General features: G+C 40.9%; 1 protein-coding gene across 2 annotated transcripts; it reads right to left on the bottom strand.

Annotated features, from left to right (window-relative positions):
- Positions 1-9,479: 9,479 nt before the first annotated feature.
- CH25H (cholesterol 25-hydroxylase) lies at positions 9,480-13,658 on the bottom strand. 2 transcript variants are annotated; one of them, XM_005029425.6, is made up of 2 exons: positions 13,006-13,658; positions 9,480-11,010 (listed from the first exon to the last, which is right to left on the bottom strand). In XM_005029425.6, exon 2 carries the CDS (start codon positions 10,878-10,880, stop codon positions 10,056-10,058), a length of 825 nt encoding a protein of 274 aa, XP_005029482.1. In that variant the 5' UTR covers positions 10,881-11,010; positions 13,006-13,658; the 3' UTR covers positions 9,480-10,055. The 2 variants fall into 2 exon arrangements, with proteins under 2 accessions (XP_005029482.1, XP_071895674.1); XM_072039573.1 differs by having other exon boundaries at positions 9,480-11,093.
- Between the last annotated feature and the right edge of the window lie 1,028 nt (positions 13,659-14,686).

Raw genomic sequence — 14,686 nt, forward strand, 5'->3', positions numbered from 1 at the left:
CAAAACGTCATCACCTACAATATTCAGTCCTGAAATATAGGCTGTGAAGTCCACAGAAGTCCTTCCTTCATCAACTTCCATAGACTTTGGAACTTGATTTTAGAACAAAGATTACTTAGTCCAGGCTTAAACTACCTTTCTCAGTGAATGTCAGGTAGACTGCTACCCTGCTAGTGTTTTTAGCCACTCAAACTACCACTGCCCATCAGATGAAAAGGAAAGTGATTTCATTAAAGATAGCTCTGGTCATGTTCCTGCCTTGTTCCACTCTTCAAGTGGTTTCTGAAGTTGTGCATCCCTAGGCACACTGTTTCTCTTTTTTCTCCCCACCCCCTACTCTTTCTTTTTCTCTCTCTCTTTTTTTTTTTTAATTAAATCAGCCTTATATTTGTTTTGTAAAGCCTCACCTGGTGAGGTTCTTTTTAGGCATCGTATCATTACTGAAAATGCATCAGACTTCTTGAAGAACAACAGCAAATAAATTAAATCATTCATGGACCATGTATCTATTGCACACTGCACTACTTTAGTTAGCTGCATCAAACAGCTGGCTGGCTGGCATGCAGTGAGCGCCTAAATACAAAAAATACAGCAACATATTTTTACTCACTGCCAGGCTTCTTGTTGAAATGAAAGCTGAAGATACGATTCCTATCATAAAAGACTCCTGATACCATAGCACATCAAACAGACTTATGGAAGTAAGTACAAGTTGGTGTTTAATATGCACAGAACGTCTGTCATATGAGCCACCCCCTAAAATTCACTCTGCCTCCTATAATTCACTCCATACTCCTCATTGCTAACATTTTCATGGGGTGAGCCTGCCCCAGTTTGCCCCAGCACTGATCACCAGTGAAATATCCAGTTCTCCCTTTCATTAGAGCTGCTCTCCCGTTTTGAGAGCAAGGGTCATAGCAGTGGAGTTCAGCTTCCTTTGAATCAGTGTGATACAGCTGAGCTCACCGTTAGATCTTTTCTGTAGAACTGTTTAGTCTGGATCACGAGTTAGCTCTCTGATTGTGTCACATTTGTCTTCACTCTTTTCAAAAAAGAAAGGAAAGAGATGCACAGTCCAAATCAAAGCTGCTGATCTTGAGCAATTCCTGTGAATTACTCTCCTTGAGATTTGCATATGTCTACCACAAAACCCGCAGAACCTCTGTCAGGTCCCCTCTGAGACTTCTCCAGGTTTCTAAACTGTCTCCAAGATCCTCAGTTCTGTCCTAGGCCCCCAAAGCCCACCTTCCCATGCTCGTTTTGCCTCCAGTGTTGCTCTCTTGTCACGGTTAGCCTTTTATCCAAAGAATACACAGTAGAGGCTGCAATTAACTTTGAGCTCCACATTTTCAAAGGGGCTGGTAGACTATGTCCGCGCAGTGAACTACAGTTGGTTCCTTACTACTTCTTCGTAACATGGGGTTGTAAATATCCCTCTCCTCTGTCCAGCTACAATTTTCATAGAACCTTTGAGTACCTGCTGTCTTACAGCTTCCCCTGCTTTGTCCAGTTCTGCCGAGTTGCATAACCCAAGTTATCGGAAGACCCTAACAGATGCTGCAGTTGCATAACTGTTGTTTCCTTGTGAAACTGTGCTATAAATGACACTATCACCACCATGAAGAAGTTTCAGTTGTCTTGTTCTCTGTCAGCATGTCTTGACTTGGAGGAAAACCCTGAGGTCACTTCTGAGGTTGAGCATATCTGCCCAGCTCTCCCAACCAGTGCTCCTCTCCTGGTCCTCTGAGAAGATGTGGAGAGGTGTGCCCCTGCGAAACTACCAGCCACAATGCTGGCGTGTTGTTGTCTTCAACTTTTTTATGCCATACCTTATACACCACAGTTTTATATGTATAATAGATATATATATCCACATCATCATGGACAACCTCACACGTTACTGGGCAGTCACTGGAACAGCCACACGTCCATTCTTAACAATCTCATCTGGGAATTCCTGCCAAGCAGAATGAAAATGCAATTCTTCCCCCAGAAGCTGCTGGCAATGGTAGTTAGACTAAACACCAGTTACTTATCTCGCATGACTTCAGTCCAAAACTTGTTTTGGTTCTTATATTAATCTTTTTTCTATGCAGCTGTCAGCATTTTTTCTATTAGCAGGCTGAAGCACTGTAAGTCATGACAATTCTCAGAGAAACATTACACAACACTGGATTTTATACTTTTGTGTACATTATAACAAGCAAAACTGGTTTCCAAATCCCTCTCCTTATCACAGCCAGCAGGAAACTCAGTAGGTGCTACATCTACATTAAATAACCAAAGTTTGTAAAAATAACACTGGGAAATAAATAATATCTAGTTATTACTTGTTTTGATTAGATGTTAGTTCTTTGTTGATAACACACACCCATCAGATTTTCAGGTATCTGAAAGGACCAGTGACAGCTAAGTCAAATTCAGACATTTACATTGATTATGTTTTAGTTAAATTCTGCTAACAAAGATATGAATATGGCTTTCACAAAATACACGTTATAGATCTATCTGCTCTTGTTTCATGACTTCATCACAACCATCAGGAAGGCGTAAGTACCAAGAAAACTGTTTGGCATAGCATGGAAAAGCACGCAATTTATCTTTTCTGCTAAAATAGTTGTAAGGGTAAGAGTAGATATTTACTTTCCACTGCTTTCCACATATTTCTGAGTTTAAAACCTCCTACAATTTTAAGGTTCCCTCTTACTTTTACTTGCTTACTTAGTTGGAAAGACATACCCAGTCACAGAGGAAGAAGAAGATATGAAGCATAAAAACCATCAATTTACTTTGGTTTACTGTAACTGTAATGATTAGCACATAATTAATTCTCAGCAAATACTTAGGTCTCAGAACCAAGTTTGTCAGCAAGAAGTAGGTGCAGTTGATAACTCATTCCTGAAGGTAGAAAGTCCTTCACTGTACCTACAGCCTCCTGAGAGGTACCTTCTTATTCCGTAGAGCTCTTGGCACCCCATCTGGCCAGGGTTTCAAAATGATATCAAAAATAACGGTATTTGTAGTGCTGACCACAAATTATTAGCATCTGTCAGGTTTTAAGAACATGACCACTAATTTATCCCATTACTCCACGATCCTGTGAGACCAGCAGTGCCACAATAACCTGACTAAACATGCAGAAGAAAGGACGTAGAGAATCGTCAGGTTATGCTGACCCAGCTGCACACACATGCCTTTCTACGCACACAGCACTTTGCCCTTTTCTTACGACAAAGAGAATAGATGCACACATAAATTTTTCAGGAGAAAGCCAGCATTCTTTGCCTAGCTGTAACACGTGAAGATGAAAATGAAATCCCTGCTTCAGTTTCTCAAGGCACCAGTCTGAGTCACAAAAAGCGCAAGAGAAAATGGTAGAAATTGTATATAGCATATGGGCTAAATTACACAATTTATTTCTGGAAGAGAAGAAAGCAGAGCAGTAGGCCTTGGGACTTAGATTTGGCAGTGGCAGGAGGGGGATTTTTGGTAACAATGCAAGGATCAGGACTTGCTAGAAAGTAAGTACAATAACCAAGCATGAGCATGGCACTTCCAGAAGAGGGTTGCTACATACCCTTGCTGCCTGCCAGCACTTTCGCTCGTTGCTTGGCGTGGGCAGCCGGCACACTGCAGGGCAGGAAGGCTGCCAAGTGGGAAATCAATTCCCCAGGCCAGCCACAGGGAGCACCGAGTGCTGCCGAAACCAGGGCAAGCCCTGGCTGTGCGAGCAGAGGAGGGACATCGGCTGGAGTCAGCCAGCCCCATAAACCTGGGGCTGGGGCATTAAACACTCTTTGGCTTTCCTCAGTGCCCAGCACAGTCACTAAACCGTCACCCTCACGCAAGCCTTCCTGAGTACAGGCTCCACAGGCTTCAGGTTGGGCCTAACCACAACGAAATGGTGGCTGGCTCCCCCAAGCACCACATCCTGTGGGTCTAAATCCACATCGGCCCACTAACTTCCAAGACATGGCCACGACAGAGCCCTCAGTCCCTGATACGTCACCTTCTTGGCTTCCTCACCAGAGGACCTAGCTCTGACACCCAAGGGAGAGACCATGAACTGGAGCGTTTGAGCTACCCCAACCCACAGACATACTTACATGACTTACAGTCATTCAGCAAGTGCAGAGACAAACTGTGAACCCCCAGGATTGGGACTGAGGAAAGCTTGCTCATCTGCCACTTTGAGCTTGGTTTCTCCACAGCCCAGGGATGAGCTGGGCTCAACGGAGGAGGCAGGAAGGTAACAGGAGGTTCTCTGCAGGGAGAAACACCTGAAACGCAAGCTGGCCTGCACAGAGCTGAGCACAAGAGGAAAGAGGCAAGCATCTGGCTCTCAGGGCAGTGTTTTAGGACAGGTTGTGAGTTATAAGCCCCTGCATGCAGCAGGACTTGTACATGTTTTGCATTAGTTGTTTTCTCTACCTCTGTGTTTTCCAGGCACAAGGGAGCAAGCATCTGACTGCCTAAGTGAAAAAACACTACAAACCTGGCAAACCAGCTGGCAGTGCTCAGCCAGTTTCATGAGGGGAGCCATCAGCAGCTGGAAATCGTTTGGAAAAAGAGAATACTGGTACAGAAGGCACTTAAGATGATATGGGGGGGGGGGGGGGGGGTAGGCAGCTGGTCAGCATTTGCTGCCTCCATAAGCTCAGCTGATAAGGCCACCTCTGAGCTCGCAAGTTGTATAAGCTCGAACATAAGCAGAGCATGCTCAATACTTAATTGTTCCAGCCCTCTGCACCCACGTCATTCCCCTATTTGTTTTTTCTGGCTAGCTCGACAAAATGTTGAGTCAGATATTTTGAATGGCTCTAGAAGTTTTGTAAATAAATCATTTAAAGGGACTTTGTAATTACCAAATGTTGTTACTTAGGGTTGTAACCTACAGCTTCTGTGAAAGTCTGAAAAGGTGTATAAACAGCCTTATATCAACACAGTTTCTAGGAGTACTTTTTCAGATTTTTTTTGATGGAGAGGGTACATCTTGCTCAGCTTAAAACAGATTTTCACTAGCTCATCCTAGACTTTGAGCTACTTAGCCCTCCAAATTGCTCACTATTCAGTACTGAGGGCAAATTAAAGTACCTGCTATCTAAACTCTTCAGGAAGTACTGCTAATGTATTCTTCCACATCCCTTCAAATTGCGTATCTGTAATACTACAGTTTCTCTCCATACATTCAAATCAAACTAGCCATGTTTCTGCCTGTCTGGCCTACCAACCATCCAGCTTGCCATAAGGAAAACCTGTTATCTTAAAACTCCAGTTTGTGTGTTTGTTTGCGGTTTTTTTGTTTGTGTTTTGTTTTGTTTTGTTTTTTAAACTTAATCTTATAGCTGACAGAAAGGTATACTTGCATTTATGCTGACCAAAGGCAGAACCACCTGTTGCATGTTGGCTTATTTCTCCTTTCTCTCCTTCTACTGCCTTGTCCACACCTATAGACTCAATCATGGCAAGCTGTGCAGTTTGGGGGATGAGGTGATTAGTAAGCTTTTTCAAGCCTTCTTTTAAAACATTAGAAAGTCTGAAAAGAAATATATTTTTTTTTTCTCAGTGTTATTTTCCACAGCTAAAGGCCTCTCTATATTCATTCTGCTAAGTGTCTGGAATGGTTGTGTTTGTTGCTTTGGAGGTGTGGGCTATTTGTGTGTCCCGAGCAACTTCCAATTTCCAAAAATTAGAAACATATTTGAGTTTTTGGAAAGCAGCTCTCTGGTTGTTGTTTTCTTGATAAAGAAAACATAGAACAAACAAAACTCCAGATTTTGTGACAAAAACCTTTCCGTTTGGATCATACTGAGTGATGCAGGACCAGCCTAAACATTGGAGCAAACCGGCACATCCACCAAGCCCAGCACACAAACCCGGGGTCTTACATGTGGTCTGTATGCAAATGTGACAGTAAACTCACACTAATTAGTCTGTCAAGGTGATCTGGGAATAAATCCACAGGGTTTTTGTAGTTTGTAAGAGTTTTTCTTTTTAAACTCAGATGACTGATTTTTCAGAAGCAGCCTTATAGGTGCTTCAAAAAGGAGTGAATGGATGTATGCAGGTAATAGTGGAAGCTTAATTGTGGATTAAAGCAAGGATAAGTAAAATTTCTGAGTTCACTAAAGTAAAGCCACATCACAGCTATGCACTGCTTCCAGTAACTTGGAGGGACAATGAATGACAATTTAATGTTCTGTCATTAAAAACTGTTCCAAAACTGCTTTAGAGATGGAATAGTCTGATAGTCTTAAACATAACACACTAGATTAACTGATTCACTAAACCCAGTAATGACTAATTTTTCAAATCATAAAAAATAATGACTGTAGACTGTGCACTGTGCTGCTTTTCCCTGGAAGGTACTCGCATTTGATCAACATGAATAAGGACAAAGCAATTTCCAGAAGTGAATATTGACTCAGCATGGCTCTAAACTTCTCAAACTCTCTGAGGGACCCAAAGAACACATTTTCCTCCACCCATTAAGAAAAAAAAAAAAAAAAAAAAAAAAAAAAAAAAAAAAAAAAACAGTCCATTTGCAGTGTTGTGAATTGTTACTTTAAAGTTGCAACACCTTTAGCCATTTGAAAGCCTCAGCCTAAATTTCAATAAAAGTATAGTGTTAAATAACTAGTGAGAATTTCAGAACTCCTGCAATTTATAAGATCAGACAAACAGTTCAATATTTAACCATGTGCCACTTTTCAGAACTAAGATACAGCTATGGAGAGATGCACATAAAATCTTATTTCTTTGACCTTCATTAAATTAGGATTTTGAGAGAGATAAAGAAGACAATAGCAGCATCAAGTCTCATTTTATGGCTTCAAAGATCTGTGCAAACATGCACTATTTGCTCACAAAGCACAACAGATTGGCTTCCAAGCAGATTAGATACAAAGTCTGTGGCACATCACACCATATTGTAATGAGGAAGGAAGCTAGGAGGATTTTGGAGCAGAAGAGAGAAAGTTGGTTTTGGTTTTCTGACATAAACCCTTACAATAGAGTGTCACACTGTTCCATTTGCCTGGTAAAACCTTGTGGTAAGACTATGAGGAAATGCAAATATGGGAAGTAACATCTGTAAAATCCTGTTTTAAAATCTCAGCACCATCTCTACACAAAATTTGCTATGCTCTCATGCTCGCTCAGACAGTATATGCTGAACTTTCAATGAAAACAGGAAAAAAAACACAACTTTTATTTGCTTTGCTTTCGGTATATGTTTTTGCCTATATTTTGCTTTTTATTGAATTGCAAAAGCCTGAAGTTACTTTTGTCTGAGTCTTCTGCTCACAATTTTTTCTCATACATACATCTAACGTTATATTATAATATACCATTACAGAAAGTGCTTCAAAGTACATACAATATGAAAACATTTTCCATCCCTCGTGATATAAAGCCTGTGTTACCTACAAAGCATTGGAGAAATAGGGACAAGGTACGTTAGGATCATGTAATGATGACAAAGTACAGAGCTTTCTAACGTGGAATATAAATAAGCCATTCTGAACATGTACTTGGAAAATTTTACATGACAATTAGTCTTATTTTTATTTTTTTAGTATTACAAGCTCATGCAATAACAAGCCTTTAAATCAACATTCCCAGCCTGATTGGCAAGAGGTTCAGTATAGATCTAATCTGAAAATTCCATATTTGAGGAAATGCAATCTTAGTATCTGTCTGAAGTCATGTAAACAGGTAGGATGTGAGGAACAGAGGAGTTGGCGGAATCGTCATGACGTACATTCTTCCTCTGCATTGCCACCTTGAGCCTCCCTGCTGGTTCCTCTATACTCTCAGTGTTGACTGGGACTATCCCATTTGGCTTGGTAAGTACAATTATAGTTCAGTCTGTGGGTGACTGGGACTCTTTCTCCTGTATTAAATGCTTGTTATATATAATCTGTTAAGCTTCACACACAAAAAAAAAGAAAGCAGAGTAAACCCCATGGGTTCAACTACAACTTTGTGGGATTTGTTCATAGGCTTCTTATAGAGACATACCAAAGTTAGCCTTAACTCTGCTTACTTACGAGAGTCAATAGTACATAAAAGAGACTATTAGAGTGCAGTTACAATACATAGTTATATTATCTAGCACAACCCATTGAAACCACAAAGTATCCCCACCAGATGTTCGATATTTGCTGAGCTGAATTCAATGGGATTTGTAGAACTGAGTGGGTAACTTTGGGATACCTCAAAATGGCTAACCAGCTCAAGGAAATCAGAGACTGTATTTTGCCTCCTGCATTTGGCAAAAGAAAAGAATACTTACTTTTCTTTGTAGCACACCCCAAAATACTTAAGATTATAATAATCAGAAAAATTGGGAATTTGTTCTTTCAGCTGAATAAATGCATGGCAAAAATTCCAGTTCTATAGACTCTGCTTTTGCTCTCAGGATGCAATTTTGTGTCATGCTCTTACCGCTGAAAAGAAGCATTGCACTTCTGTGATACCCAGAGAGCAAAGGCAGTAAGTCACATGTAATGACTGCAGCACTTCATGCTATTTATGAAGAAGTTCATCAAAATTATTTCATGTTATCAAAAAGAGGCAGAGTGTCCAAAAGTACTGCTCCCGTTATAAGTTCACATTATGGGAAATATTAAGGGCTCTGTCTTCTCCTGGACAAACAGCCTCTGTAAGGTCACAAAACCCCCTAGACTGAACAGAATGACTATTACATTTCTGGGTGATGATGTGTAAGCATTCATTACACACTCCCTATGTTACTTGCTCTTTTCCTTTGCCAACCACTTTCCTGAGTAGCTTATCAGTAATACAGAGGATAGAAGGCTATCAGCATTAAAATGTTCTGTAGTGAACACAAGAAATCCATGTGAATTTCTGCTGGATGAGCAGAATGAGCAGAAGACCTGCTTATCTCTTCACATGTTTTTATTGTGTTTTTTCTTTTTCGCTGTGATTTCTCTGAGACTTCATGGTTAATGTTTCATACAGAACTCCTCTTCTAACAGCATGTATCCAGAGTCTCACAGTTTCGATTGCATTCCCCTGAAATCTGTATGAAATATTCCTCTATTCTATAGAAGCTTTATTTATATTTCTTGCCAGGCTTTTGCATGCTAGTACCAATTAAATGACACGGTTGCAAAGGACCAATACAGAACCTGCTCCCGTTCATTTAAGGGCTGCGTAATGTTCTGCTCTCACACTGCAACTTCAGTGAAAATAATTCAAGCTTCTTAAAAATAACAAATTTTCTCCCTGACTTTTAAAACTGCATTATTCAGTTTCTACCAAATCAAGAACTATTTAAAAATAACATGATTCTGGAGGGAAAAAAAAAAAAAAGTGACTCACTTTCGAAACAATATGACAACATTTTAATAAGAAACCCTGATGTCTGAAACTGAAATAAACTACACCTCTGCAAAAGAAATCATACATGTTCATAATATGAACAGAGGAATGAATAACATGAAATGAAACAATTTTAAAAGAATGAGCATATTTATTTCCTGTTCAAAACAGACAGCACATCAGGATTTATAATATAAATATAAAAATTATCACACAGTCAGAAAACTAGCTTTGTTTGGCAGCATTTTTTTTTTTTTTTTTTTTTTTTACAATATCAGTGTACAATAATATGCTCTGGCAGGTTAAACTCCACAAAATCCATGCTGTGTACCTTCTCTGTTTACATCTTACAGCAGTAAGATAATTTTTTCTGGTGTATGTATAAAACATCATACATAATACAATACATGCTTTATGAAAGCTGAAAAGAAGGAAAGAAGAGAGAACGTACATCTCTTAATGCTTCCCTTACACCTATGACTCAAACAAATTTAAGTAATATATTTACTATGGCTTTACAGTCATATAACATAGGAAGTTCCATGTATGCATACAAATACATATATATTAAAATGATTTGTTATAAATAGCTATGGACTTTATAAGTAGCTTCAAATATACAATCTTCTGTATGTCATTGAAAAATTAATGTCCCAGTTTAGTTTATCATAAAAAAAAAAAAAGAGTTCATCCACAGGCAAATATTCTTAACTAGAATGTGACTCTGTGAATGTCCCAAAGAGTCTGTCCCAGTGGGTGAAGTAAGGAGCATAGTTTGACTTGAATTTCAGATGATGGAGATCGTGATGCGGTGCTCCTCCATACCAACCAAATGGCACAAGTCGGTGAGTTGACCACGGAAGGTCATAACCTGAATGGTCCTCCACTGACAGCCAGATGTTTACAAGGAAGAAAATCATTTCTGTCAAAGGATGACATCCAAGGAGCAACGGATTGATGGCAGCGAAGAATCCCAGTGACAGCAGTTCCCACACACTGGAATACTGTGTAGTAAGAGCAAATGTTGATATGTGCTTGTGATGCACCTTGTGGAAGGTCTTGTAGAGCCACGGCACTCTGTGGTGAAGCAAATGCCACAGGAAATACTCAAAATCAAACAGCAGCAGGCAAATTACTACTTGCAGCAGGACCTCGGGCAGCTCTGGAGCTATCACCGGTAGATTCACTGGTTTCCAGTACCAGTGAAGAAATGTCACGGGGAAAATCCAAACCACATGGTGATACGCACTCTGAATAATGCAAGGCACCATCATTCCAAGAGTTGGATAGTTCTGCGGCTGGATTTTGTATTTTCTCAAGTTTGGCAGTCTAGTGCTGAAAAAGTCCAGTGCAATATATGGAAGACAGAAAGCCATGTATGCTGTAAAAGAAAACAGCACTGGAAAAAACGGTGAATTGATCAATGGCTTTTTTGCTGTGACAAAGTCCCAAAGAAACTGAAGGCACAGCCTGTCCTGCTGTCTGTCCATTGCGTAGCAGTGCAGCACTCCGTCCGGCACGCTGCAGTTCATGCTGATTGCTGTCTGAGACTCTAAGTCCTGCAAGCCTTTATCTAGGCTGCTCAGAGGAAAACTCCGCCCAGTCAGAAATTCTCCTTACTTAGCTTGGTAATACGTAGCGTTAAAGAGGAAGTTCCCTTTCCTGTTGTACAGAAGCGGTGTAATGCATTACAGTCTCAGAACAGAATTAGCCAGCCAGGGTAATCACTGAAACTTCACAAAAGGCTTGCATAGTAGGAAAAAATTAGAAATGCAGAACTCTTTAACAATGGATTTCAGAGAAAGAGGGTAGGAATACTTTCCACTCCACTTACTACATACACTTAAAAAACTGGTCTTTTACTCATTTAAGTTATACTATCCTTTGTTATCCTCTTGCCCTTAAATGTGAGGAAACTTAACCTACCATTGATTTTTTCTGCTACCAAAGATGCATTATGTACCTAAGCTCCAGGTCTGACCCATGGATGTTTTGTGGCTAATGGATGTGTGCAAACACGTTTTCCTAACAAGCTCTTTGGTTTAAAATGGGCTAAGTCGAAATCTGAGTATAACATACACCATGCTTCCAGCCTGAATGTAGTAGCTGTGATTTATCTCCATCTACATTTGAGGTCCTGTTCTCTACTAACCACTTGACATGACAAAATCCACTTGACTAGATGCAAAACTGAGCCAACAGAATATCCCTCATTTTCTGGGAAGAATGCTAGTTACAATGTCGTTTTCCTTCCAAACAGACACCTACTGATAATTATTATTGCATTATTATACTATTTACTCCACAACTTAAGAACTCTTTGAGTAATATGATAAGGACATCATCCTTCACGCAAGTATGATGCAATTCAAAGACCCACTGGTTAGAACAGTGTCCTCTAAATGATCTTCCTTTGACCGTAGGCAATCACTGGACAGAATAAAAGCTAGCAGGCTTGAATCCCAGCATTTTAAATTTGCTAAAAATATTTTAGGGGTAAAAGATGGAGGTCTTGATTTAATTCTAAGACATTGTTTCTCTTTGTGCTTTTTGAAAATGACGAACAAAGCTTTGAATATTTAGGGAAACAGAGTTTGCCATCAGTTTCCTATGAACTCACCTCTTTTGTAGGTACAGCATTTATTCTAATATTGGAAGTGAGCTCAACTTCCTGGATGACTTTATTAGCTTGTTCAGATGATTTTAGTTCTTTGCTATTCAGAAAAGAAACCCGATGGAGATACAGGAGACACAATTTCCTTGTGTCTTAGTAACGATGCGATAGCAGTGACCTTTTCTGATCTATGTGTAGACTTCTCTTAATCCTTAAATTTGTTTTCAGTCTCTGATACTTCATCTTCAAGAGAAAGTCCTTCCAAGTAAATACAGATTTTGCTCCCTCTTTAGACTTCAAGTTTACTGAAACAGTAACATTATTATAATGTGTGCTATTATTCAGGCAATCATAAGTTATTTGCTGGAGACAGCTCTGGTATGGCCTTCAAAGACTCTATCTGTGGCATTTTAGAAATAGGTTCAGATGTTCTGCCAGTGTGAGACTGTGCTGTTGAACTCAATGAATTCACATTGTTGAATGCAGTGAAACTAAAAACTTGTGACATACACTAATCTAATGGATGAAGACCTATATTCAAGAAATTAATTTCAGTCCTCTGACTATATTTTAACCTGACCTCCATTTCACAATAAGAATGTGAAAAATGCATTTGTAACTCATTCACGCTCTGGGACTGAAAATTTTCTTCTAAAAGATGATTTCTGTTTATGTATAGAGTTACAATCAGATGTTAAGCCTCCAGATGTGATACATGATTTCTGTTTTACTGGGATTATGCAAGGATTGATTTTTTCCTATAACATATTTCAAATCTGCCAAAAGGGAGATTGACATAAATTGTTCATCTGCCCTACAGACATTGTTCCAACTAATCCCTAACAACTACGCTGAATTCTCAAGAAGTTGTAGAAACAATAGTGCCTATCAGCTAAAATGTAAAAAATCAGCGTTTTGCCTGCAGATTATGTCACAGAAAAATATTCTTAAGTCCCTTAAGGAAAATTACAGAATTTTGCAGCCTTACTGTTTATCCTGCAGCGTGAAGTCCAAGCAAATCGAGGACTGCAAGCAGAGCTTACCTCGGTGACTGCCTGCAGCTCCAAGGCGGCCAAAGCCATCGGCGCTGCGCCCCATCTGCTGGTGCTCAGGAGGATGAGCTCCATTACAAGCTTTGCCCTGCTGGGTATTGATTCAGGCTCGAGAAAGCAGATCGTCATGCATCAGAGATGGCAAATCCTTATTCTCCAGAAACTGGTTTCAAGCTCCTTGCCTTTGCCACCAAAAAGCATTTATTTCACACGTTTTCACTCCTCCAACTCAGGTTTCCTTGTTAGCACAAGGTGAAGAAGAGACAAAGTGCATGCAAATCCTTTCTGTATTTAATTCAGCAACACAGCCCCAGCTTTTTTCACTCAGCTAACAATGCTGCCAAACTCTCCCATGTGTTACAGGACTCTAAATGGGTCTCTTAAAAAAATCAAGCCTGCTGCTCTGGAGCTTAGGTTGAAGGGCACATAGTTTGGAATGAGGCCCCACAAAGGGTCTCAAATAGATTCCACATGAGCACAGGACGCAAGCACCTACCCCAGGCTGCGCAAGGTAAACAGCAAAACACTAACAAGTGGTTAGGAGAATAAAGAAAAGTTGAGACGAGGGAAAATCAGGGTCAATAGGCTGAAACTAATCTCTCAACAGAAGGGGCGAAATTTCCTTCTCCCTCCTGCTCTTCTCCCCCCCCCCCCCCCAATGTGACAGAGATAAGGCAGCTCCCGGTGCGTGCTGAGCCCTGTCTAGAGAAGACGGGTGCCGGGAAGAGAGCCCATAATTTATTGAGGACAGTGACGGGGAAGGGGGCTGGGGAGCTGAGCACAACCAGTCCTCCTCCCGCTGGCGAGCAAGCGGCGCCACGGCACGCCAAGCCCGGGGCTCCCCCCGCCGAGGCGCCGCCGGGCGGCCAGGCCGCAGCCGCCATTACCACAGCGCCCCCCGGTGCCCGCGGCCTCTCCAGGGCCGGGCCCCGCAAACAGTCCCCGCACCTCAGGGACAGCAGCCCACGGAGGGGCACGGCAACTTCTCAGGGCTGGGGGCGTGGGTCTGGGACACGGGAGGAAAAGGGGGAGCGCCGAGACTCGGATTCTGGAGCCGAGTCCCAGGGGACACGAGCCTCCGCCCTCACGTCCCGGGTAAAGCAGCAAGAACCGAGGGCCACGACGTCTGCTGGATCCTGCGAGACACATCCCGCACACGCATTCCTCTTCTGATTTTTGTTGTGACGAAAAGCTTCAGCCTAAACACAAAGTACTTAACAGAGCTAACATGTTTTCCCAATCAACATATTTTCATACCAACATTCCACTGTCCCAACCAAGCTTCCCCAAAAACCTCTCCAGCCAGTATTGAAGGAAAGCTTAATTAAGGATTTTTTAATAAATTCCTAACAATGCTCAGGGAGAGAAAACTGCCAGCAAAGTAAATTGTTAGTTCTAAAGCTTTACCAGGATGAATTTTCAAAATAATAACCATTAGGAAAAGATCCTAAAATTCTTTCATTCAAATTTTGTAATTCAGTTGTGCAAAACTGATTCACACCCTCTACCACTACCTGCATCCACTTTGACTTCTCTGGAAATCAGGAAATAAAGGCATTTTTCAGCTTGCTATCCTCAGAAAATAAGACTTAGGCAATCATCTTAGGCATCCTGACTACTGCTCATACAACCTTAATTTTTTATTCCATTGATGATTTCAGTGAAGTCTTAC

The sequence above is a fragment of the Anas platyrhynchos genome, chromosome 6 (assembly GCF_047663525.1).
Source record: "Anas platyrhynchos isolate ZD024472 breed Pekin duck chromosome 6, IASCAAS_PekinDuck_T2T, whole genome shotgun sequence".
NCBI classification, from domain to species: domain Eukaryota; kingdom Metazoa; phylum Chordata; class Aves; order Anseriformes; family Anatidae; genus Anas; species Anas platyrhynchos.